General features: G+C 37.2%; 1 protein-coding gene across 2 annotated transcripts in view; it reads left to right on the forward strand.

Moving 5' to 3' along the window:
• The first annotated feature begins 3,371 nt into the window (after window positions 1-3,371).
• The window catches only part of RAD21 (RAD21 cohesin complex component), a 28,706-nt gene continuing 6,410 nt past the window's right edge, over window positions 3,372-25,667 (forward strand). Inside the window, exons 1-11 of one of the 2 annotated variants that reach the window (XM_036830258.1) lie at window positions 3,372-3,561; window positions 10,721-10,895; window positions 15,589-15,718; window positions 17,401-17,500; window positions 19,492-19,598; window positions 19,903-20,109; window positions 20,568-20,693; window positions 21,023-21,145; window positions 22,928-23,151; window positions 24,361-24,520; window positions 24,962-25,107. In XM_036830258.1, coding sequence (XP_036686153.1) covers window positions 10,752-10,895; window positions 15,589-15,718; window positions 17,401-17,500; window positions 19,492-19,598; window positions 19,903-20,109; window positions 20,568-20,693; window positions 21,023-21,145; window positions 22,928-23,151; window positions 24,361-24,520; window positions 24,962-25,107 — 1,467 coding nt within the window. In that variant the 5' untranslated portion in view covers window positions 3,372-3,561; window positions 10,721-10,751. The remainder of the gene's footprint in view (window positions 3,562-10,720; window positions 10,896-15,588; window positions 15,719-17,400; window positions 17,501-19,491; window positions 19,599-19,902; window positions 20,110-20,567; window positions 20,694-21,022; window positions 21,146-22,927; window positions 23,152-24,360; window positions 24,521-24,961; window positions 25,108-25,667) is intronic. The other variant, XM_036830257.1, reaches the window with a different exon arrangement.

Genomic DNA, 25,667 nt, shown 5'->3' on the forward strand with positions numbered 1-25,667 from the left:
CTTAATACTCATCCATTATTAATATTGAAATACTCCTGAAAATCTATCCATTTGCCTTATTCCTCTCTTAATCTAACCCCTCCTACTTAAAATATATTTTTTATGTCATAGAGCATTATGTTTTGAAAGTTTAGCAATTCAGAAAAACAAATCTATGAAATTGTGTTTAAATCTTAAACAACTCTGTTACTATGTGTTGATCATCTATTTCTGTAACAGTTTTTATCTCATGAAAAGTCTCAGTTGTGTGAATGTGTGTGTGTGTTCCTGAAATAATAAGACATAGAAAGAGCACAGCTGCTTTATAAACATGCTTAAGACAGAAGCAGCATCCAGTTCTTCAGACAGTGATTATCCCACATCATACAAGTCATCAACTGAGGAAGCAGAAAAGAAAAGCAGAGTATTCCAGCTGGAGGAAGATTAGATCTGCAATTCAAATCTGTCCTGCCACGGTTTTAGTCAAACAAATTCACAACTATTAAAATTGCAAATTTTACATTGCAAAATTGCACACTCACCAAATAAGTATTTCCAGGTAAAGGAGATATTAACTGCAGCTAACTTCTGTAGCAAGAAAAATTAACTAGCTCAACGTTGTGTATAAGGAAATGAATGAACATGTTGATAGGATGGGACTTCAAGCCAGAACAGAATATATACCTTGTTCAAAAGAATCAAATCCGCAGATTTAGGGAATTAGGGTTGTATGTGAAGAAAATATTAAAGAAATCCATGAAAGGGAAAGTGGGCTCCAGTGGAGAGCTACTGGGTAAGAATAAATGGTTCAAGAGAAAAGAAGTGATAGTACCTTGGGAGTTCAGTACTGGAGAGAGAGAGATTACAATTTTAATCAAATAAGGATTACAAAATGGGCATAGAGCAAAGAATAGTTAAGAGGGACATTTAGAGTATGCAGGTATTTACTGATGTTCTTAAAAGCTGAATGTTTGATAAATATTTGCCATACCTTGCCAGCTATTTCATTACTCAGAAGCTAGAAGGTTCAAGAATAATAGTCACAATTTATTGAGTAGTTACTCAGTTTCAGCCACTAAGTATTTCATATATATGATCTTATTTAATTCTTTCATCAGTCATAAAGAGTATGGCCTCCATTTTTGTAGATAAAGAAATCAAAACCCAGAGAAGTTAAGTATAATAAATTGCATATGGTAAAACAGCTGGGAGGTAGAAGAGATGGATTTGAACCCAAAGCCCATATTCATAACCATCCTTCAAAGATAGAGGGAAAAAAGTCTTCGATAAAAAAGTAAGCTGTTGATTTAAATGTTAGATTTGTTATTAGAAATTAGTAAAACAGAATTGTTTTTATTCAAATTAAGAGGAAATGTATGTGGTCCCACTGACAAAAACTCTAAAAACTAATGTAATATAAGAAAGACAGGTAGTGGCAATGCATATTCATCTGACCATATTTTGAAATGGAGACAGATTTAAACTGAAATTTAATATTAACAATGAAGAAGGATTCACCATGCAATGTAGTCTTATCCATGTAATCCTTAACCTGACTCAAGACTCTTCCCAGACGATTAGTTTTAGATCATTTTGTAGCTGATACGCTTAAATTATTTCGAAGTGTTGAATTAAATCGTTCACTGGCAGAAATTGAATTTTTCTGTTGTAAAGAGTTTCTTAATGAACGAGTGTGTGTTTTTGTTTGTTTGGTTGGTTGGGTTTTTGTGGGTTTTTTGGAGATGATGACACAATTGCCGGAGTTGAGTTTATGAAAAGCCACACCAGCAGGAAGGATTTAAATGTTTTAAACATTTAATCTGTACTGGTTGAGGGAAATCACAATGAAAATGATAAAAGTGCTTGCACCCCTTCCCTACTTAGCTTGGGATTTCAACAACTATCCTTAATGGCAGCCTTTAAAGTCCCCATTAAAAAAACAAAGAAAAGAACAAATAAACAAACAAAAAATTGCCCAACTAAAATAGGATAGTCACTTGATGAAGCTTTGAGTTCCAGCTGCCATGACCACTTGGCTAATGGACTCCAGCCTGTGAGTTGAACCCCGCCCCAAGCAAAAATCAGGTGACCCAGGATAAGTGAAGCACAAGGCTGCCCACTTTCTTATCCACCTGTTGCTACAACATAGGAAGGTTAAAAGTGAGTTGTGTTGTACAGTGTTAAAACCCTCGAAGGGTCCAGGGCAGTTGAAAACTAGCATACAACTGGGCTGGATTAAAACTGCTAGGTGTCCACATCAAACGATGGTAATCTTATCCTCTACTCTGGCTAGGAGCATTTTGTCTAGCTCGGGGTGCCATTCTTTAGGGAAAAAACAAAATTTATAGGGGAGAATAATTGTGATAGTGACAATGAAGATAGTAATAAAAATAACTTAGATTACTTGTAACATGCCATGCACCATTCCAAATGCTTCTACACGTATTAATTCATCAATCCTCGCAACAATCCTCAGGTGAGAAACCGAAAGCACAGAGAGTCTGTTACTCATGGTCATACAGGCAGAAATTGGCAGGGCCGTTTTGTAAAGCCTTAAGTTTGGGGCGGGACGGGGACCTTTTTTTTTTTTTTTACAGTAGTAGTGTTATCCTAAATATCAATAATACAGAGGATCAGGGAAGACTCTCTTGTGGGAGTGACTTTTGAGCTAAGAGTGTAAGATTAAGAATTAGACAAAAGGAGAGGGGATGGAAATGCAAGACTATTGTAAGCACAGAGAACAGTGAGTGCAAAACTCTTGAGCTCTCTTGGTGCGTTTGATGACTGGAGCACAGTGAGGAAGAGAGGGGCAAGAGAGGGAGCAGGAGGCAGGGGCTGGATCGTTGTATCATCTTAAGTACTTTGGGTAATAGCACATAGGCAGATACTATCTCACTATATCGTCATTATATCCCAGACCCTAGCTATCATAGTATGTGGTTCAGAGAAGACCGTCTATAAATATAGGTTGACTGAATGAATGAACCCCTACACTTTAGAGAACTTATTCAAGGGCTTTATGTTACATTCGTTGCTACAGAACCATTTAAATGAATTTTTATGTAAGGGGCACACAAAACTACACAAAGACAGGTTTTTTCCCTTTAAAACAAGCCCAAGGATAAAGCTACGTCCAATCAGCGCTTCCTTGGCAAGCACTGCGCGCGCGCCGCTTGCCAGTTCCGCGACGCTCGAAGACCCTCTAGCAAGAGAATCACCTTTGCGCTTGCTCAGTTCGGGGCTGCTCAACCAGAGGGCGGGTGCCAAAGAGAAGGAAATGGTCGCTGAGCCTGCGTCGCTCCTTCTGGGGCTTAGGCTGGCTGCGCAGGCGCACAGGTACCATTTTGACCGTAAACATCCTGCCGATTTGAACCGAGGATTTGGGCGGCAGGAAGAGCCGCGGCGTAACGGCAGCCATCTTGTTTGTTTGAGTGAATCGGGAAGGAGGCGGCGGCCGTGGCGGCGGCGGGAGCTGCTCCGAAGCTACACCTCACAAGGGCTCCCCCCTTTCCCCGCCCCCTCCCCCGACCCTTTTCCCCTCCCCAGGCCACCCAGCCCGCCCAACTCCCGGCGGAGAACAAGGTAAGATAGTCGGCCGACCCCTTCTTTTCCTCCGGCTCTCTTCCCCCCACCCGTTCCCCGCCGTCTTGCCGTCGGGGAGCGGGACTCCGGGGTGGGGGCGGCGCGGGAGGGCGAGGGAGACGTCGGCACTGCCTGCGCCCCGGGTCGGGGCAGTGCTGCCACCCCCCGAGCTCCCGAACTGCAGCGCCGCCCGCCCAGGCCCCTTGCCCAGGTGCCCGCCCTCGGCCGGGACCCGCGCAGCCTGGGCCCGCATCATCGTCTATTGGGTAACAAATGGTTCAGGTCTATTTCAAGACCAAAGAAGCAGTTACTCGGTCGGTCTCTCGGGGAGACGCGGCTCCCCGAGGAGGCAGAAGGAACCCCGGGCCGCGGAGGGCGAGGAGGAGGTTTGAACGAGCGCGCTCTGGGCACAGGGCCGCCTACTCTTCGGGTGAAAATGGCTGTCTGGGAAGACGCGGGATTCGGGGCGGGAGGCGGCGGCGGCGGGCTGGCCGCCCGTGACGCCAGCTCCGAGGGGCCGCAGCCGTCCGCCGAGCGTGGGTGCGGGGGTAGGAGACACGCGGGCCCTGCCATCGCGGCCACGGTGGGGCCGGAGGACGGGGCGGGCCCCTGGCTAGGGACCGCTGTTGCTCCCCCTTCCCCTTTATTTTTTTATAAAGGAAGATGGTTACGATGGGGATATCAAATACTGGCCAGACCCATAGAAAACGCGACCGAGGGAAGTTGCCTCTGATTCTTAGGAAATTAGCATAATTGGTTTTCCTCCCTGGCTTTCCTAGCGATTGAGGATATTGAGTGTTGTATTTGGGCGGGGGGGGGGGGCGTTTCTGACAAATGCCTGGTGTCTCTTTCCTCGCTGAGAAAGGCTTTGAGAATGATCTGCTGTGATAGTGTGGGGTGACACTGTCTAGCTGTGCTGCTGCCAGACTTAGCGGCCTTCTTCAAATTTGAAAGAGGGAAACGCTGGAGGGTTTGGCCACCTTACGATTTGTTAGGCTTTCAGTGTTCGAAAACGCGCTTGAGTTTTTAAGGGTTTCTGGTAAAGGCTACTGTTCATCGGCTTCCCTTTGCAAGCGAAAGTTAACATCTGCTCTCCGTATATTGTTTAGAATGATCATTGAATTCCAGAAACAAATTGCCGTTTTCTTCCAACGAATGTAAATGCTAGGGAGCTGTGTGGTTGTGGAGAATGTTGAAGACAGGCTGGAGAAGCTTTCCTAAGTTGTAGAGTCATTAAATTTCTTTGTTTCATGTTGGGAGCTACTAATCAATTACTTTTAAAAAGGCATTGATGAGGACGTATGCCATACCCAGTGATTAAATTATTACCAGTTTGTAGATGAGGTGACAGCAGTGCATAACTCAGTGGACATAGTGCCTTTTTATATACAAGTCAGAATTACATTGATAGAGCATAGCTTTTACCTTTCTTGTGTTTATAGAGGCAACACATTAGTACAATCTAGGATTAACTTTTCTTAAGAATGAGAATGTCTTTCCTGGTGAGGTCCTATTTATTGGAACATAAAGATTCTGAGAGTTTTATCTTTTATAGTTTGGTACAGAAGGGAAATTTCTAATATCAGAAATGAAGATTTTGTGTTTTTTGTTTAAATGTTGTGATGTCAGAATTGTTAGGCATGGTCACGATAGCTGGTATGTGCTCTGTGGGAGATTTTTTTTCCAAAGTAACTATTTGTGTCTGTAGTGGCATTGTGTTGGATATGATATGATGTTCTGTTTAATTTTCATAATACTGTTCGGGAAACATCCCCATTTTATAGATGAGAAGGCTAAGACTCAGATGTTAATTCACTTTTAACCCTTACAAAACAACTGTGGAGGGAGCTGAGTTTGAACCTAGGACTGTCTGATTGTAAAACTCTCCTTCAAAGAACATTAGTATCAAAAGGGGGAGGGGAGCTCTAGGGTGCAGGGTTGGAAATACCTTCTGTCCCTGAGACACTCCCCTAGCACCCCCAAAGAGATGGTTCCATTCTTATCTGAGTTCGATGTTGATGTTTTCTAAGGTTAGTAGTCACTGAATTTCCACCTTCCAGTTTTTTATAGTTAGGAAAAGTGAACTACACAGATTAAGCAGCTTAACATGCTAGTTACTGGCAAAGCACTCCCAAAATAATTGTTTTTACTTTGAATAGATGACGTTCGTGTATGCCATAAGTTTAAAAAAAAAAAAAAAAAAAAAAAGTCCAACAGTACACAAGGGCAGTCCTCACTTTCTCCCTGGACCCAGGTTCCAAAGGTGACCGGTGTCATCAGTTTTATTTGCACTCCATAGATATTTTTTGCTTATGCAAGTGCATGTTTGTATACATGTATAGAGAGAGCTCTCTTTTATCATTGTTTAAGAGTGCATGGGAATTCTATTGTATGATTGTATTAATTTGCTAAAAGTCACTTATTAAGGGCTAGGTAGGTTATTTCTAGTACTTTGCTGTTAAAAGTCATGCTGGCAAGGCAACATAGTGTTTAGTTAGACTTGTGGGCTCTGAAGTTCAAGTTCCACTTGCATTAAATACTGGTGACCTTTGCCACATTCCTTATCCTCTCCTTTTCTCTTTTTCCTGGTCTGTAAAATGGGCCAGTATTTATCTTTTAAGACTGTCACGAAGAGGATGGACACATAAAATACTTAGAGCTTAGTAAGTTTTGGGGGTTTTTTTGAATTGTTATTATTATACATCCTCAAGTATACTTTTGGTTTATTACTGGAAGTGCAGTTTCTTGCTGGAGAGTATGAGATGTTGCCACATTGCCCTTCAAAGAGGTCATACCAATTTATGCAACCAGTATCCTGCCCTGCTTTTTAACAGATGAGTGAAATATTATAATGAGTTAACATCATTGTAGAAACATGAGCTGTAATTTGACTTCGTTTTTTTAGAAACATCTTAAAGAAATTGCCGTTTTTGCGTTCCTGAATATGTTCTAAATTATCAGTCTGTCATTTCACATCAGATTTAAATTACTTTTTAGGATCAATTTTTAAAAGTTGTTTGCTGCTTTAGAAAAAAATTGATTGAGCAGTCATGAAATTGGTAAGCTACGCTTTTTGACCAAATGCAGGCTTTCTGCTAAGATCTTTTGTAAAGGATTAGCAAAATTTAGAATCTTTAAAACTTTCAACCAATCTTCTTTTGAGATTGGTTAAAGGTTTGGTATTACTAAGGGGAAAAAAATGGTTTAAAAGGCAACAATGATTACACTTTACTCTTATTTATGTATAAGCCAATAGTTGATCCACTGCTGTACATCAGGCTTCCTTTAGTTATTAAGGTGATTTCCTCTTGCTAATTGGTTCCCAGATTAATTTTAGCACCACTCTGCTTTGGTTACTCCCCATCCAATGCCAAGAAAGCATCTGTTTAGGAATCTCTGCCTGGGCATAGCTGGGATATTTTAGGCATGGTACTCTTGACTAGCAGCTGAAGTGCTGGCCATGAACTGCTGACACCTGTTGAGACGTGCCAGTTTCAATTTCTAAAATTTCCAGAATTTTTTACATGTATCAATTATGAGATCACTTGGTGTATTTCATTTCCTTATTCATTAAGCACTTATTTAGTAGTTGACACGCAGCAGGGAGTATTCTAGGAGCTAAATAGTAAGAGTTTTTTTACTTATTTGGAACATGACTATCTTCTATAGTGATACTTGGAGCTTATTGTGTATGACAGTGATTGTATTTCTGAAAACACACAGCTATATTGGATTTCTACAAAATCCTGTAGATTGTATTTATAATGCTGTAGAGGCAGCTTAATTTTTATGCTAACAAACTTTAAGGCTTGAAGTAGAAGCACTGCAACATAGGAGGCTCTCTTTGATTATGGGAAGCAAATTTTGATCTGCTAAGTGGAATAGAAGGTGCACTTGAGGTGGTGTTGTTTAATGCTTTTACCTTAGAGCATTTGATCTGAATTCTTCCTAGTTTAGTATTCCTTAGTTCTTTTCTTAACTCCACATTTGAGAGAAAAAGTTCACATCATTAGGCAGTTGATGAAGCCTATTTTATTTTTGTCTTTAGAGAAAATTTTCCTAGTGTGAATGAATGATCCCCTGGAAGCATCTGGTTCAGAGATTGAAAATTCCATTAAGTGATGGAAACTGGAGATGAGGCAGACCTGACTGAATTACTCTTGCACCACCACCCTCCCAAACATTTTTGACAGGCATAAAATCTCTTGCTTGGGATACATTAACTAATATGTATGTATTTTCTGTACCTTATTGGAAAGAATGAGCATAGTTTTTAATTGAAAGTACAATAAGCAAACTTCTTGTTTAAAATTTACAGTCTCTTTGTAAAAACATGAAAATTCGAGTTAACTTACTCTGGATCTTTTTTCTTAAGCTAATTCAAAAGAAATTTTGCATTCCCAATAGCCGTGTATGAGAAATGCAGCGTCTCTGTATCCCCACCAGCATTTGCTTCCTGTTGCCGTTATTTTTTATTTTAGCTCCTATAAGAGGTGTGCAGTGATATCTTATTGGGTCTTAATTTGCATTTTTCTAATGACTAGTGGTGCTGAGCATCTTTCTTGTTTTTAATTTGCCATCGGTATATTCTCTTCCTTGAAATGTCCTTTTTTTTTTGCCCATTTCTAGTTGGATTTTTTTTTTTTTAACTCTTTAGTTTTGAGAGTTCTTTGTATATTCTGGATCCAGGTCCTTTTCAGATATGTGGTTTGCAAATATTTTTTCCCATCTTCTATCTTGTCTTTGCATCCTCAATGGGTTCCTTCATATTAGGTTCTTTTCCTTTATAGGACATGTTTTTGGTACAATGTCTAAAAATTCTTACCAAGCTTTAGGTATCAAAGGTGTTCCCTTGTGGTTTTTTCCTTAAAATTTTATAGTTTTACATTTAAGTCTGATTTATTTTGACTTAATTTTTATATAATGTGTGAGGTTTGGGTTGAGGTCTTTTTTTTTTTTTTTTTTTTTTTTTTGCCTATTTGTGATGTCTGATTGCTCAAGCGCCATTTGTCAAAGACTAAAAGACTACCTTCCTCCTTTGAATTGCTTCTGCATCTTTGTGAAAAATCAGTTGGACTTAATTGTGTGGATCTATTTCTGGGTTCTCTACTCTGTTCCATTGATCTGTGATTGATCTGTGTGTCTTTCTCTTCGCACAGTATTGACTGTTCTAGCTATATAATAAGTCTTAAAATTGGGTAGCCTGATTCTTCCCACTTTATTTTTCTTTTTCAAAATACTTTTAGCTATTCTAGGTCTTTTGCCTTCCCTTATGAGTTTTAGAAAAATCTTGTCAGTAGGTATTAAAAAACCTCATTAGAGTTTTGATAGGAACAGTGTTAAAGTTTCTTTAAAAGCTAAAGGAACACTTATCATGCTGTCCAGTAACACTGCAGAACATTTGTCTTGGAAAAATGAAAAATTAACATTCACCAAAAGTCTGTATACACTGATATTTATAGCAGCTTTATTTGAAATAGCCAAAAACTGGAAACAACCAAATGTCCTTCAGTAGGTAACTGGCTAAGCAAATTGTGGTACTGTAACCACCCCCATGGAAAGCTACTCAGCAATGAAAGGGAACATACTGTTAAGACATGCAACAAACACCTGGATGAATTTGTAGCATGATGCTGAGTCCAAGAAGCTATTCCAAAAAGTCACATACTGTATGATTCCATTTATATAACATTCTCAAAATGATAAAATCTGAGTAAAGAACAGAGTGGTGGTTGCCAGGACTTAGGAATGGTAGGGAGCAAGGGATAGGTGTGACATAAGTTTTAAAAGTTTTTAAATTTTAATTAGTTTTCATGTGTTTTGGGTGTGCTTGAGTTTCTTTCTGTAAAAGCATGACTTACCTTTTTTAAGTGTTACAGACATCTTAGAAAAAGTTCACTTGGCAAAATAGATTTTCTAAAATTTTCTGTGGAAAAGGGAAAATACATGATATAAGGGAAATTATCTTTTTACACCGTTCACATGCTCTCCAAGCTGGAGTTTTTCAGGCTGCCTTTTTTTTTTTCTTAGGTATTAATACATTAGCTTACTAAAAGGAAAATAAAAGAATAACATACTTGTGTTTCTACTAAGACTATTTCAGTCACGAGATAAATTGTATACTGTATCATTGTCCTGAATTTAGTAATCAAGTGCTTTTCAGATTCCTGAGTTGAGAAAACTATACAATGCTTCATCTTTTTAAGGCTCAACTTTTCTAAACTACTTACCTGTAAAATGGGGCCCACCCACTTACTTATCTGCTTGGTGAAATATGAAATGCTTGTCATGAGGTAGCAATTATTATATAATGCATTTAGCTAAGAATCTCAGTTTTTAATGGGGTTCTAAACATGGAAATTTCCTCATTGATTAATATCTGTGCCTGAGTGTTTTTCTTCTTGGACATTCTTGTCATGAAGAATATATTTTCTGGCTTTTGGCCAGAAGCAGACTTATTTTTACAGTTAGTAATCAGGATAGGAATGGAATTAACACTTGATGGAACTTCAAAAAGAATAAGAGTTTTCTGAAGACAGTTTTTACTTAAAGGAAAAAAAAACAAACTAGCACTTTTATTTTAAGATGACAATAGGGGGCTTCCCTGGTGGCGCAGTGGTTGAGAATCTGCCTGCCAATGCAGGGGATATGGGTTCGAGCCCTGGTCTGGGAAGATCCCACATGCCGCGGAGCAGCTGGGCCCATGAGCCACAATTACTGAGCCTGCGCATCTGGAGCCTGTGCTCCACAACAAGAGAGGCCGCCTTAGTGAGAGGCCCGCGCACCGCGATGAAGAGTGGTCCCCGCTTGCCACAACTAGAGAAAGCCCTCGCACAGAAACAAAGACCCAACACAGCCATAAATAAATAAGTAAATTAATAAATTTTAAGAAAAAAAAAAAAAAAAAAGATGACAATAGGGCATGGAAGTGACTTGACTTGTCCCCTTTACTTTCAGCTTAGTGTTTGGGGGGATCTTTTCTTACTCTCTCAAAATTAAACAATAGATTGTTTTTTATATGCATACTATACTTCACTGAAGCCTCTCATAGTTTTCATATTTAGAAGAATAGGAGACTTTTATTTTCAGGTTTCTTGTATGTCTTGATAAATAATTCAGTTCTCATATGGTGTTTGCATTAATTTTTTGTCCCCTTCAGGTTTCCTCCTGTTTCATAGTCAACCAGAACAATGTTCTACGCACATTTTGTCCTCAGTAAAAGAGGGCCTCTGGCCAAAATTTGGCTAGCGGCCCACTGGGATAAGAAGCTAACCAAAGCCCATGTGTTTGAGTGTAATTTAGAGAGCAGTGTGGAGAGTATCATCTCACCGAAGGTATGTTTGATGTTGATATTTTTATTCACTTTGTTGATTGTTCATTGATGTGTGAAATAGAATTCTATAAAAACAGCTTCTTAGGTAGGTGCCTATGTATATTGGAGGTAAAGAAAATCCGTAGATTAGCCAGAATTTCAATTTGATACTCTCTTCTCTTTAAAAATTCTGTTGAGTACACAGATAACTTCATTTGCCTCTTTTAATGGCAGATAAGCATGGCTGGGCAGTACCCAAATATTTTATATTTAACTTTCTAGATGTTTTTATATTAAATATGTGTATAGGTGTTCCTGATTGAGGAATTTACAGACTTTTCAAAATAAGGACCCATTAACTGGAAGATGTTGCAGGGGCCAGATCTGACTATTGACACTTTATCCACGAAGCAAATAGTATCCGGGACCCTTGCTCCACCTCAGCTTCACAGGCCTACTTGCCGTTTCCAGAACTTTTTCCCATCGTAGAACTTTTGTACTTGGCCATGCACTTTCCCTAAATACTTAATTACTGTGTTCCCCTAGAATGGCAGCCTCATGAATGTCCTTACCTTATCTGCCTTGCTTACTACTCTGTTTCTAGAGGAGGTTTTATTGATATCCTCTGAAACTTCTGAAGCAGTGGTTTCCACCCTTGGATTTCACAAATTGAATGACTTAATATGTGCTTTTTGTGTTGCCAAGGAAAGACCATTCAAACAAACAGACACAATTATAGCTGCTAACATCATGAGCATTTCATTGAGGAACAGACAGGTTGACTTTAAAAATGTATGAAGGGCTAATCTCAAAATAAAGGTATAGTCCTTGAATATAATTTTTACACACACACACACATATATATACATATCACATCTGTGTTTTAAAGGTCCTGTCCTGGGCTTTGTATGTATGCATATGCATACACACATACATGTACCAATTTTCCTATTTTGAAAGCATTCCAGATTGCAGCTCTCTGGATCAGCATTGGGAGCTACTCTTAGAATTAACAGTTTGGACAATGCTGGTATAGTGTGTTAAATAAGAGTAGTTCTTTATTGCTGAAAGAGCAAGGGGATCCCAGGAATAAAGTTGGGATGTAGCGGAGACTTGTTCAGAAAAGTTATCTGGGAAAATAAATGTCTTACAGGAGAGAAGTGGAAGTTTGTATTTGGAATTAGAGTAAATTATAAAGTTTCTATCTGTATATGGAAATTCAGCTGGTTTTAGAGTTATAGTGTAGAATTTATTGGTGTTAAAGATGTTTCTATTACATTATTTCTAAGAGAATACTAATTAGAAAACTTTACAAACAGGGGGAAATAAGTGACCTGTAGTTCTACCACCTAGAGAAACCTTTAGTATTTTGGTATGTCTTCTAGACTTTTATGGGTGCATGTGTTATACACGTAATTTTTCTCCTTTTTTATGCACGTATAAAAAAAACTGCATTGTAAGTTTTGTAACAGGACTGCGTTCAGGAAAAGCTCTGTTCATAACTCTGCCATCATTTTTAATGGTTGCATTGTACATTGTCATAGTTTCTTATCCACAGAACTTAAATACACAAAAAAACCCAGAAACACACTTGACCAAAATTGAAGTGAGGTCATTTGTGTTTTCATAAATTCACTGTAGAAATACTAATGTGTATGGTTATGGGGAGCTGCTGCAGACACTCCTGGGAATGTTTTAATAAACGGCATGTGCACTGCATTACCTTTATAATATTCAAAAAGCTCTGAATTCCAAAACACATTTGGCCTCTAGGACTTCAATAAAGGATTATGGACCTGAAATTTATCATTTTGATTGTGTATGATTTATTTTACCAGCTTCTTTTGGGAGGGAGGGAAATAATCCATATTTTTTCCAAATTTTTTGAATTTAATTCCTCTAGTTTGTATAATGCAACCATTAAAAATTATGATAATGCTATGAACAGAGCTTTTCCTGGATGCAGGCTCATTACAAAACAATATAATACAGTTTTTTGTGTACACATGCACACAAAAAGAAAAATTGTGTTTATGTATATATAAAAGCCTAGAAGGCATATTAAAATATTACTAAAGGTTTCTCTAGGTGGTAGGATTACAATGTTTGTTTTCCTCTTTTTAAAAAACAGCCATTTAGTAGCTGTTACTTGTAAAATCTTTTGTTCTGTGTCTTTCCTTAATGTTGATGTTTAGGAATATAATTATTGGAGCAGGTGGTATACTTACTTTAAGATTTCTGATGTGCATTAACAATTCACTCTGTGGGGAAATTGTACCAGTGTGCACTGCTGGTCGAATTGTTTGAGAAGATGATATTTTCTTTTTATAGGTATGCTTACTGAGTTAGGTGAATGGAGAAAGGAGAAATTGAACTCTTTTCTTGAAATTGATATGTGTGGCTAATCTTTAACATCCATAAGCAAGTATTGAGGGTGATTTGGCTTAAAAGGATAACAAACTTTTTCATAATATGTGCAGAGTACTTTCTACCCCATTAGGGACACTGCAACTTTAAAAACCATTTCTAAGTGTGTTTTTCTTTGATTGGTTGATTTTGTTTTATTGTGATAGAATATATCACAATAGATATCTCCACAGGGTGAAGTGACCTGAAAATTTCTAATGTCTGCTCTTGTTGTGCAGTTCTTGTGGTGAAATGTTGGTTTAGTCGTTTAGAACAAGTGTCAGACAAATTGCTCCTTGCAGCTGCATGCGTTATCTCTCCCCGCTTCCCCTCCGTCTCTAGTTGGAACAGCCCCTCTTAATCCCTGCAGAGTTTTCCTTGGACATATAGCCTGTGTTCTTGATTATACCTACACTCTTCACATGAGCTAGCTCAACAGCAAAAATGCCACACCTCATTTTACCTGTTCCTGGACTAAACTCTGAACCAAACTAATCCAGAAAGAAAGACTTTGCCCAAACACCACCTTTTTTTTTAATGAGGTGACTACTTTATTATCTGCATTTTTAAGGAATTTACTTTGAGGTAACGTTCATTTATAACATTGTATAGGTTTTATGTTTCTACTTCTGTATACCCCACAGTGTGCTCACCACCAAAAATTTAGTTTCCATCCATTACCATACAGTTGATCCCCTTTAGCCATTTTGCCTTTTCCCCCGTCCCCTTCTCCTAAGGTAACCACTACTCTCTTCTCTGTATCTCCATGTTTTTGTTTAAACACCACCTTTTAAAAAGTTGCTAATTCTGGACAAGATAATGGCATGCCAAGATTGGGGGTTTTTTCCCTCCTTTTTTCTTAGGTGAAGGTGCAGTCAGTAGTAATTTTAAATTTCCTAAGACTACACCATAAAGGGAGATTCTCATTTTCCATTAGGAGCAGTATTTTAATTGGGTATTATTTTTCATATCAGGGATTTATCATCAGATAAGTCCTAGATTTAGTTATAAATTTATTACAGTTTTAGATACTTAAGAATTTATAACACTAAACTTCATAATTTATGCTGTTATGAGATGTGACCATAAATATAGAGCCTGAGAGTTATTGTAAATAGGATTCTAGACTGCTATAGAGAGTACCCATATTAAATAAAACAACACATTGTATTTGTAAGTTATAAGTAACATAGTGTACTAAGCATAATTTAAACTTTAAGCAAATATTTAACAGCTTTCTTTGCTACTTAAAAATTTGATGTTTTTATGGTGTGATCTGGAAAACAGTCTGGTAAAGTTGAGCTCATGTTTTCTTGTTCTTTAAAAAAAAAAATTCTTATTATAACCAGAGGAATTTTGAATCATTCTATTTAGATTGGGTATTTACTTCTCTCATTCTTTTTGCAACTACTCTGTCTCATCCCACATACTGGATCCCCCATAAACACTGATCAAGATCTACCTTGTTAAAATACAGGCTGAGGAATGTATTTTCTTGTGAAGGAAGATGGATGCCATTATCCTTTATCAGTTAGTATGCTTTCCAGTCAGGTAATAAAAACTCAGTGAAAAGTGGCTTAAACAATAAGGAAATTAACAGTCTTATTTAACTAGAAGTTTAGAAATAGGAAGATCTAGGATTGGTTCAGCAAAGGACTCACCTTTCTTCGTTTATTGGCTTCTGGTCCTCATGCATACGGCCGCCTCGCAGAGTTACGGGGGGACTGCAGGCAGCTCCAAGCTCCACCTACTCACAGTGCAGGAAGGGGAGAAGGAGGAGAGGGGTATTCGTTGTGTTGTGTTTTGTTTTAATTGGGAAAATCTTTCTCAGAAATTCTCTGACCTACTTGACACTTCTCGTTGGCTGAACTGGGTTACATGCCCACTCAAAAACAAGCGCCAGCAGAGGAGAATGAGACAGTCATCCTTCAAGACTGGGGACATGCACTTCCCAAATAAAATCAGAGTTCAGTTAGCCAGCAAGGAGCAATGACTAGATTGGCAACCAGAAGTGCCACATACTTCTTAATGTGCTAATGACAACAATTCATGGATTGTCTTAATACTTGCTTCATAGCTACCTTCACATCTATATATTAATTCATGAATTTCTGCCAGTCTATTCTTCAGGTATACTCAGGAAATTTACAGGTAAAGGCAGTGAGAAATAAAATATACATGATTGTGAGGTAACTTCAAATAAATGGTTAAAAGTATGGAGAGATATGAATTGCACAACATACAAGCTGTGAAGTAGTCTCTAAATCCGGAAAATTAACTTTATAAAATAGAGTAATGTTAATTCACAGGTGAAGATGGCACTCCGAACGTCAGGACACCTCTTACTGGGAGTAGTTCGAATCTATCACAGAAAAGCCAAATATCTCCTGGCAGATTGCAATGAAGCGTTCATTAAGATAAAGATGGCTTTTCGGCCAGGTATTGTTGACTTCTTTGTTTTGTTTTTAACTTTGGAGTTAATCGTGTTTAGTTTAAAAACTGCTAAGCAAATATGCTAGATGAGCGTAGTTTGTTTTGTTTTAATTGCAGTACAGGGAACCCTTTAAAAACGGGGCAGAGGGCTTCCCTGGTGGCGCAGTGGTTGAGAATCTGCCTGCCAATGCAGGGGACACGGGTTCGAGCCCTGGTCCGGGAAGATCCCACATGCCACGGAGCAACTAGGCCCGTGAGCCACAACTGCTGAGCCTGCGCGTCTGGAGCCTGTGCTCCGCAATGGGAGGGGCCGCGATAGTGAGAGGCCCGCGCACCGCGATGAAGAGTGGCCCCCGCTTGCCGCAACTAGAGAAAGCCCTTGCGCAGAAACGAAGACCCAACACAGCCAAAAATAAATAAAATAAAACAAAAAAACGGGGCAGAACTTAGGCAGTGTTTCAAGGGAAAAAACCGATTTTATTTTTGTTCTACGTATGGAATTATGACAGTTACACCTTTTTCGTTATTCCTTTGGAGCTGCCTTTTTTTTTTTAACCCCTTTTTCAGCAATCATCAGAGGTTGAAGTGTGGAAAACTAATTGTTCTATGATTTTTAAAAATAAAGCTCAGGAAAGAAAACCTTAGAATTTTAATTTTTTCCCGAATAATTTTAGTGTAGTCTTAAAATCAAATTCACTTTTAGCTTAAGTTGTTGAGACTTTATTAAATGTTTTCTGTAGTTCTTCGTTGTTGTTTTGTTTTAGGTAATAGTTGATTCTGAAATTGGACTCTAGCAACCAAATTTCCATCTGCATAGATAATTACTATTGTATAATTTTTTAAAGCATTGACAAAATTTTATTCTGATTAAAATAATCTCAATGTGTAGGAGAGATGCCTTATACCGTAATTTCTACTGTTGTTATATTCTTATGCTTCCATTTATTTTAATATATAAATAGTGAAATCTTTGAGATCTAAGATTTGGTTAAAAGTAAAATATTTAGGTGGGGGCCATGACACTTTAGGCAGGTGGCCGGTGATTTCTCATATGTGGCTACTAAGTGTATTTTGCTTAAATAACATGTTTTGTTTCTTTTTATCTTTTAAAGCAATGCATTTTTATTATAGACCACTTGAAAAATATAGGGGAAAATGTAAAGAAAATTAAAATAATTTAATCCCACTTTCCTAAAATAACCAGTTCCTCTTAACATTTGAGGTATTCTTTTGCAGTCATTCCTTTTCCTCATAAATTTCATGCTTATTTAGAAAACTGTTATTAATATTTATTTATTTGTTGATACGTCCTTTTAAAGACTTCTCAGTTTAATGCATAATTAGTGCTTTGACCTCTTGTAACACAAGTAGTGTGGCTAATGATTATTAAAAAAACAAAAGTATTTGAGCTTCAGTGATACTTTGCAAATATTATCAACCCTTCTGGAATATAACCTTAGGAAATTATACTGACTTTTTTTTTAACATCTTTATTGGAGTATAGTTGCTTTACAATGGTGTGTTAGTTTCTGCTTTATAACAAAGTGAATTAGTTATACACATACACATGTCCCCATATCTCTTCCCTTTTGTGTCTCCCTCCCTCCCTATACTGACTTTTTACCTTCCTTGATCCCTTGATAATCTTTGGTGTAGCCAGGTCTTCAAGCTTACCGTTTCTTTTCCAGGTGTTGTTGACCTGCCTGAGGAAAATCGAGAAGCTGCTTACAATGCTATTACTTTACCTGAAGAATTTCATGATTTTGATCAGCCACTGCCTGACTTAGAGTATGTCTCTCTCTCTCTGTCTCTTTTTCTTCTTCTTTTTTTTTTTTTTTTTTTTAATTATTGACTTGGTGTACAGAAAACATTATTGGCTTACAAATGCATAGTTTTCTTGGGATGTTTTGACATTGCGTTAACATGTAGCTAGAATGCATGTGCTTTCATTTAGGGTAGTATATAAATATGAAACATATAACCTAGAAGTGTTTCTTCTATAATATCATGTAGAAGATGCCAGCTTTAAAACAGCTAAGAGAATTCTGATTTGCTTAGGCAATTGTGTAAACTGAACAGCAGTCTAGCTGTTTGCTTTACATAATGATATCAGTAAACTTGAACTGTTGCTTCATGATTTTTTTCAGAGGTATACTAAAGTCATCTACCAGTTTATCATCTTGGCCAAGCTATACTCAGCCACAATTTTTGTTCTTTTCTTTTATTAATAAACATATGAGATAACTTTCTATAAAGAGCAAGAAAGGGTCATTGTCACACAACATTTAAGAAGAGAAAGTTGTACAGAGATGGCCATTACAGCAGAATACTGTGGTATGTTGTTTCCCTCTTCTCAAGTCTTCAGAATTCAGCTGTTATTACCATGACAGGGAATGTCACTGTCACTTTCCAAGCGATTGAGTAGCACGGTTAGTTATCCGAGAAACCCTCTACACCAATCCCCATTTATTTTTTGACAAATTTGTCTGCTTTTTTAAAAAATGATCTTTGACTTTTAATTATAGGAGTAAGTTTATGATTTATTTTGAATTTATTGTGTTAATTAGTGCTAGGCACTATTTGGCTGCTTTACTTTTTCCTCCCTTTCTTTATACTTGTTTTATTTTTAAAAAATTCTTATGGTGGAATTTTTTAACATAGCTAAACAGTAGAGAGATTAGTAAATATTATGAACCCCAGGTGCTGATCATCCAGCTTCTTTCATTATCAATGTATTGCCAGTTTTATTTCATGTGTACAGTTGACCCTTAACACAGGTTTCACCTGGGAGGGTCTACTAACGTGCAGATTTTTTTTCACTAAATACATGCTACAGTACTACGCAATCTGAGGTTGGTTGAATTAGTGGATGCAGAACCACAGAGGGCTGACTGTAAAGTTATATGTGGATTTTTGACTTCAGGGGGAGGGGTGGGTAGGTGCCCCTAAATCCCACGTTGCTCAAGGTTTCAGCTGTATTTCCCCAACTGACCTTCTAACAATGGATTATTTTAAAGCAAATCACAAATATTTTATTTCATCTGTAAATACCTCGGAATGTATCTCTTTAGAGGCAAGGAATTTTTAAAACAAAGCCATAATAATATCACAGTTTTAAAAAAATTACAGTAATTCCTTAATATAATACACAGTCAGCAGTCAAATGTCCCCAGGTGACACATAGGCTCCCCCCGCCATGCTTTGTTTCAGCTACGGTCTGTACAGAGTTTCCAGACTGCATTTGGTTGATACGTATCATAAGTCTCTCTTTAGAACCTGTAACAGAGCTACATGTTTTTTGTATGTTTGTCCTTGCCATTTATTTGCTGAACAAACCTGGTGATTTGTTTGGAAGTATTTACATTCTGAATTTGGTCGATGGTATTCCACATTTGTACTGAACAAGGTCTCAGAAAAGCCAGTTAACTTCAGTGTTCACACAGCCTGTACGCTGCAGGGCTCTGATGAAAACCCAGGCCTGTCTAGCCCACGCATCTCTCAGTTTTTGCTCTGTATACCATGTTGCCTTATGGAGTGATTTCAGCATATTATAGTTTGCTCGCTGGTCATTAACAGTTTTAAAATTTAAATACAAATTAAATTAACTTGCACATCATTTAGATTCTTGGATTGTATTTATTTAATATTAAATATTTAGGCTCCATAGGTTGTATGTATGGTTTTTTTTCTTGCTTATATAAAGAATTGAGATGTGTTTTCTCTTACAAATACATTACAATGAGACTTGAGACTACAATGTATTTGAAATTCTTTTAAAGTGACATCGATGTGGCCCAGCAGTTCAGCCTGAACCAGAGTAGAGTGGAAGAGATAACCATGAGAGAAGAAGTTGGAAACATCAGTATTCTACAAGAAAATGATTTTGGTAATAGAGAAACAAATCATTAGCCATTAGCTATAATGTTAAAATTACGTTACTCAATATATTTAGGGTAACCTAAATTTGGATCTTATATTTGAATTTTCTCATTATGCCCCAGAATCAGTTTATGAAATATAATAGATGCTAAAGATTTAAAGTTTAAACTAGATGTTTTAATATTCAAAGATAAATAAGACTTCAGTAAGCAAATGTGACATTATAATTAAAATAAATCATTAGCCATTTTCTTTTGATTCGGTGATGTTTCTCACTTTTCTCAACTAATGACCAACTAAAATGTGTTTAGGTGACTTTGGAATGGATGATCGTGAAATAATGAGAGAAGGTAGCGCTTTCGAGGATGATGACATGTTAGTGAGCACTGGTGCTTCTAACCTCCTGTTAGAGCCTGAACAGAGCACCAGCAATCTGAATGAGAAAATTAACCATTTAGAATATGAAGACCAATATAAGGATGACAATTTTGGAGAAGGAAATGATGGTGGTATATTAGGTAAGTCACAACAAGGTGATTATTCTAACAATTTCTTTATTTAGTTGCGGGGTTTTAGAGCAGTTGCTAATTCTTAGTCTTGAGCATCTCTCTAGGTATATATGTGTGAATTGTCACCAGTTGGTTCAGTAAAAGTTTTCTGTAAACCTGTAGCCTAAAAATGTTTTAACAATACCTAATTTTGTTTAAAACTGCTTGTCTTGGAGTTTTAAGTTTTACTAATTCTTCAAAGTGCTCTATTTGTGTTTAAGTAAATACATGTTTTAAAATTGAGATTTTTTTTCATATGTTAAGTGTTTTATACTTTTGTATACTACCTTGAAGAGAACAGATGCATATTGAATACAGATTTAAATTTTTTAATTTAATCCATTTTAACATTATTTTTCCAGTGATTGGCTATTGTTCTTTTAGCATTTCTTTTTTAAATTGTAACTAAATTACATTCCCTATTTCAGATGACAAACTTATTAGTAATAATGACGGCGGTATCTTTGACGATCCCCCTGCCCTGTCTGAGGCGGGGGTGATGTTGCCAGAACAGCCTGCGCGTGATGATATGGATGAGGATGATAACGTATCGAGTAAGCGTGTCACGTTCAGTGATCCTGGGCATGATGTGTGGCATCCAAAAAGATACTCACTGTAGAAGGCCAAAAGCTAAAAGTTTCAGCTTTTGATGAACTGTAAATCTCCTTAAAAGCAGTACTTACGATTGATTCTCTTTAACCCTGTGCTCCTTCCCCTTTTTTGGGCAATAGGTCAACTGGAGAGACCTCCTTATAACTAGAAAAGTGTTTTTTCTTTGGAGCCAGTGGGTTTCTTTCAGTTACTCAAAGGGATTTTTTTCCCTCATTTGATGGATATATATTAAATACCCAAGCCTTTTGTGACCAGATTTCTGCTTTTATAGTGGGTGGGCCTGATAGTCCTGATTCAGTGGATCCTGTCGAACCGATGCCAACTATGACTGATCAAACAACACTTGTTCCAAATGAGGAAGAAGCGTTTGCTTTGGAACCTATTGATATCACTGGTGAGCAAACAAACTTTTTGACTTAGAACTTTTTCTAGTTCTGGCTCATGTCCACTAATCTGCTGCTCATTTTCAATATAACTAAACTTCTTTTCTCCTTTGTTAGTCATCTATTATAGAAACTTTAATTCACTTATAATTCGAATATCTTACAGAGTATCTTTACGAGTTGCTGTGAAATAAAAGTATGGAACAAGCTTTCTGCTAATAAATATCTTAGTCTTTGGGGGTTACAAAAATGCTAACAGGCCACATGTGTAACAGAAAGCATTGCAAGGCATTTTTCAGTAAAGTACAAGATTGACTAATCCGTTATCTTCCAACATTCTAGATTCTGTGTATGCTTTGGGCTACAATCTGGGAAAATCTAAAAATACTTTTATTTTTAACTGGAAATAACAAAGGTTCTAAAATCAGTATTTTTCTTATGCTGCTTATTAAGAAACACAGCAAAGCATATTTAATTGGGGGTGCTGCTTCTGAGTAAAAGAGGCAGTATGTAATTTGGATGTGAAACTTTAAAATTTCTAGATGGTGTATGGGTACAATGGGGTAGAATACCTTAAGTCATTTACAGTATAATTCAAGATACTGTTATGACTTCTAAGTAAAACAAGATTAACTTTTTGGGTTTCCTACTTAGAATCTGATCACCAAAAATTCTGATTTGGGCTTCTGGTTTAAAAAGAGTATTTACTGTGTAGCTATATTTAGGAACTAAAAATATAAAAATGAACAAGTCTTTATCCTCGTGGAACTTAAATAATAGGGGAACATGGGTAATTAAGTAAATTATATACTATATTATTGACAGATATTACAGAGATCTATAAACAAGGTAAGAGGGACGTATACTGCAGTGTTTAAAATAGGATAATTGAGCTTAGCCAGCTGTTAACAAAAACTTGAACTTTTTAATTTCAAGGAAGGGAACTCAGTAGCTGGAGGACAGGGCCTGGACAGAGGCTGTCACTGTATAACATCTTTTTGAATCTTGAATTTTGAACCACACGAGTATTTTATCTATAAAAACCTATGGGGTATATAACATGTATGACAATGAAATCTTGAGGAATTTATTTAATACCATGAGCTTTTCTGTATCTTAAGAAATTGAGATAATGTTACCTCTTTGTAAGAGTTTAGTAAGGATTAGAAATGAGGATACAAAAAGTGTATAGGATGGAGTTCAGGGTTCATCTGACTGGGTTTGCGCTTGTTTCACTTTATCAAGCTGCTTGTGCAGCTGCCATATATGAATTGTAACTCTTCCAATAAAAATCATAGTAGTTGCAACCATTTATGGAGTCCTCAATCTATGTCAGACATCATACTAAATATTTTACAATCCCCTATACGTGGTTGGCCATATTTCAAATGAGAAAATGAAGAGGTTAGCAAAATGAAGTTAACTTTTCTTAACGGTCACTCACTTAATATGTGGCAGAACCTAGGACTTGAGCCCAACTCTGAATCAAGTGTGATGTGTTTACAATATAAAGCTACATGGGCAAAAATGAATCGGCTCTTGCCATTATTTTGCTCATTTTGTGCTAAAAGTCAATATTCATTTATTCAGCAAATTTTTATTGAACATCTATTGTATGCTAGCCTCTATATGGTACTTGGGAAACATGACTTAAAACAGATTCTACCCTCATGAAAGCTTAACTTCTCTTCTAGGTGTTTAGAAAAGCAGGAATATAATGAGACCAGATCTGGTAGTTGTATGTTTCATGCTGGCCTCAGAAAAGATGACCTTATTTTCTTTTATCATGCCAGTCAAAGAAACAAAAGCCAAGAGGAAGAGGAAGCTAATTGTTGACAGTGTCAAAGAATTGGATAGCAAGACAATTAGAGCCCAGCTTAGTGATTACTCTGATATTGTTACTACTTTGGATCTGGCACCACCCACCAAGAAATTGATGATGTGGAAAGAGACTGGGGGAGTGGAAAAACTTTTCTCTTTACCTGCTCAGCCTTTGTGGAATAACAGACTACTGAAGGTAATATAGTTTGCAGAATTTTAAATTTCATATAGATTTTGACCGTTTTTAAAAATAAACTTTAAAAACTTGTTTGAATCATTTTTGATCAGGTATTTTTCAGTGATACAGCATCTTCTCTTTTTTTTCCTCCCTTAAACCACAGTATACTGAACATAAACCTGATCTGAAAGATCAAGATAAGTGACACCTGTATTTCTAAAAGATGTAGAATGAATCTTCCCTGTTCTAAAAAGACACTGATATATTTAATAATAGTTCTCGCTCCTCAACTTGCTATGATATATTACAAGTTCTGTTGCCTTAGTGTGTACTGTGGTTCCAGTCTACAATCTTTAGATGTTGCTTTCTGGCTAAAACAAGGGGTGGTTCTACTTTTCCCACAGTACAGAAATCTGGCTTTATGAGAATTTTTTTTCACTTACAGGCCCTTTCTGCTCACTTTAGGTTCCAGACTATTCTAAAGCAAAGTTCTGAGGCGTCATAGAACCAATTGATTTTTACTGTAAAGTGTTTAAAGCAGCAAGGCTTTGGTAAAACTGCTGTATACTGGAAGCACAATCGTATAATCATTTGGAAGAAGGTCTTTAAGTGTTTTTTTTTGACTCAGTGGTCTCATTGTTAGGAATTTTTCTTAAGGAGGTAATTCAAAAAGCCACTTCTATAAAGATGTTCATTAATTATTATTTACAGTTAAATTTTTTAAAAGAAACTTAAAATATTGAAGAATCATTCAAGTGTGGCATATATATATACACGCACATATATATTTACTTCCACTCAGTGGAATATTCAGTCATTAAAAATACTAGAAATGATAGTTAATGAAATTACCATACAATATTAAGTGAAAAGGGCACTGTGCAAAGCTGTTGGGTATGATTTGTTAGATCGTTTTAAGTGTATGAATATGAAAATAAACTGCAGGTAAATAAGTTTAGAACTTTAGTGTTATCTCCAAGTTATGAGACAATGGTTAAAAATTTCATTCTCAACTTTTCTAAAATTGCTGCAGTGAAAATTTTTACATAGAGGATTTCAAATTAGAAAGTAGAATGAAGCATGAATATGATATAACATTAAGTAGAAATCATGCTGAATTATATATACACTGATTGTTAAAGCATACTTGTAATGCCATTGGTAGGTTTTCGGTTCATGTGATTTATAGTAGAGATTTTATAATTGATTTTTTTTTTTTTTTAATAGCTGTTTACACGCTGTCTTACACCACTAGTACCAGAAGATCTTAGAAAAAGGAGGAAAGGAGGAGAGGCTGATAATTTGGATGAATTCCTCAAAGAATTCGAAAACCCGGAGGTTCCCAGAGAGGAGCAGCCCCCGCAGCAGCGGCAGCGCGATGTTATCGGTCTGTCCCGTTGCAAGAGCTCCCTGAGCAAATCTAAGTGAACACTTGGCTAAAATTTACCTGTATATTGCCAAAGTGAAAGAAGAAGTCAGGAACAAAGACGTATTCTCAGATTTTTAGACAGGGAAATACATGCCTTATAATCTCTGATTCCTTTGTTAGATGGGAAGTTTTCTGTTTTCAGAAAGGTCTGAGGTTTAGGACTTGGCCGAGTGATAGTCTGCTAAAGGATTGTCCTGCCTTGGACTGGAAGTGGGACATGTCCTTTTAAAAACCTCTTCCCACCTTGAAATGTATTATAAATTTAGTAACCTTTGTGGAGGTAAAATTTTATTCAGCCTTCTTCATTAGGGAAAGTCTTAGCATATTAGTATTAAATGGTTCTAAAATGTTGTTGAGGACTGTATGACCGTAATCCCCTCTTCGTATGATCGATTGCAGATGAGCCCATTTTGGAAGAGCCAAGCCGCCTCCAAGAGTCAATGGAGACCAGCAGAACAAACCTGGATGAGTCAGCCATGCCTCCACCACCACCTCAGGGAGTTAAGCGAAAAGTGGGACAGATGGACCCAGAACCCATGATCCCTGTAAGCACAGCTCTCCAAGGTGTTTGGGGTGTGGGTGTTCGGGCAATGTTTTAGATCCCTAGTAATAGCAAGTGTTGTTTAAGGAGACCTTTTGAAGTATCTTGGTTTGGGCAGAAAGTAGTAAGGAATGGGTCCACAAAGAATGGCAGCTGAGGATCACAACACAGTGTGCCGTGAGTGGGAGGCATTCTTAGGAGTTTTTGGTTTTTCTGACTCTGGGATAGAGTCTTGCTTCACAGTGGCCTAAAGTGAGCATCCTTGGCTACTGTGGAATCCTTGACTCTGAACTTGGTTCTGGTTTTTATTTCAGTTCTCAAACGTTAGCCCATGGTGAATCTGACAGTTCTAGGTAGAATAAGAAAAGCAGCATATGGAACCTGTTAAGTATGTTGTGAGTAAAATGAAACAAACTTCCTGCTAATAAATAACTTTGTCAGCAAGATGGAACATTTTTCCTCCGGTTTTATTGAGATATAATTGACATGTATAAATTGAATTAGTTTCGGGTGTACAATATATAATGATTTGCTAGATCTGTACATTGTGAAATGATCACCATG

The sequence above is a fragment of the Balaenoptera musculus genome, chromosome 17 (genome assembly GCF_009873245.2).
Source record: "Balaenoptera musculus isolate JJ_BM4_2016_0621 chromosome 17, mBalMus1.pri.v3, whole genome shotgun sequence".
In the NCBI taxonomy this organism is placed as follows: Eukaryota; Metazoa; Chordata; class Mammalia; order Artiodactyla; family Balaenopteridae; genus Balaenoptera; species Balaenoptera musculus.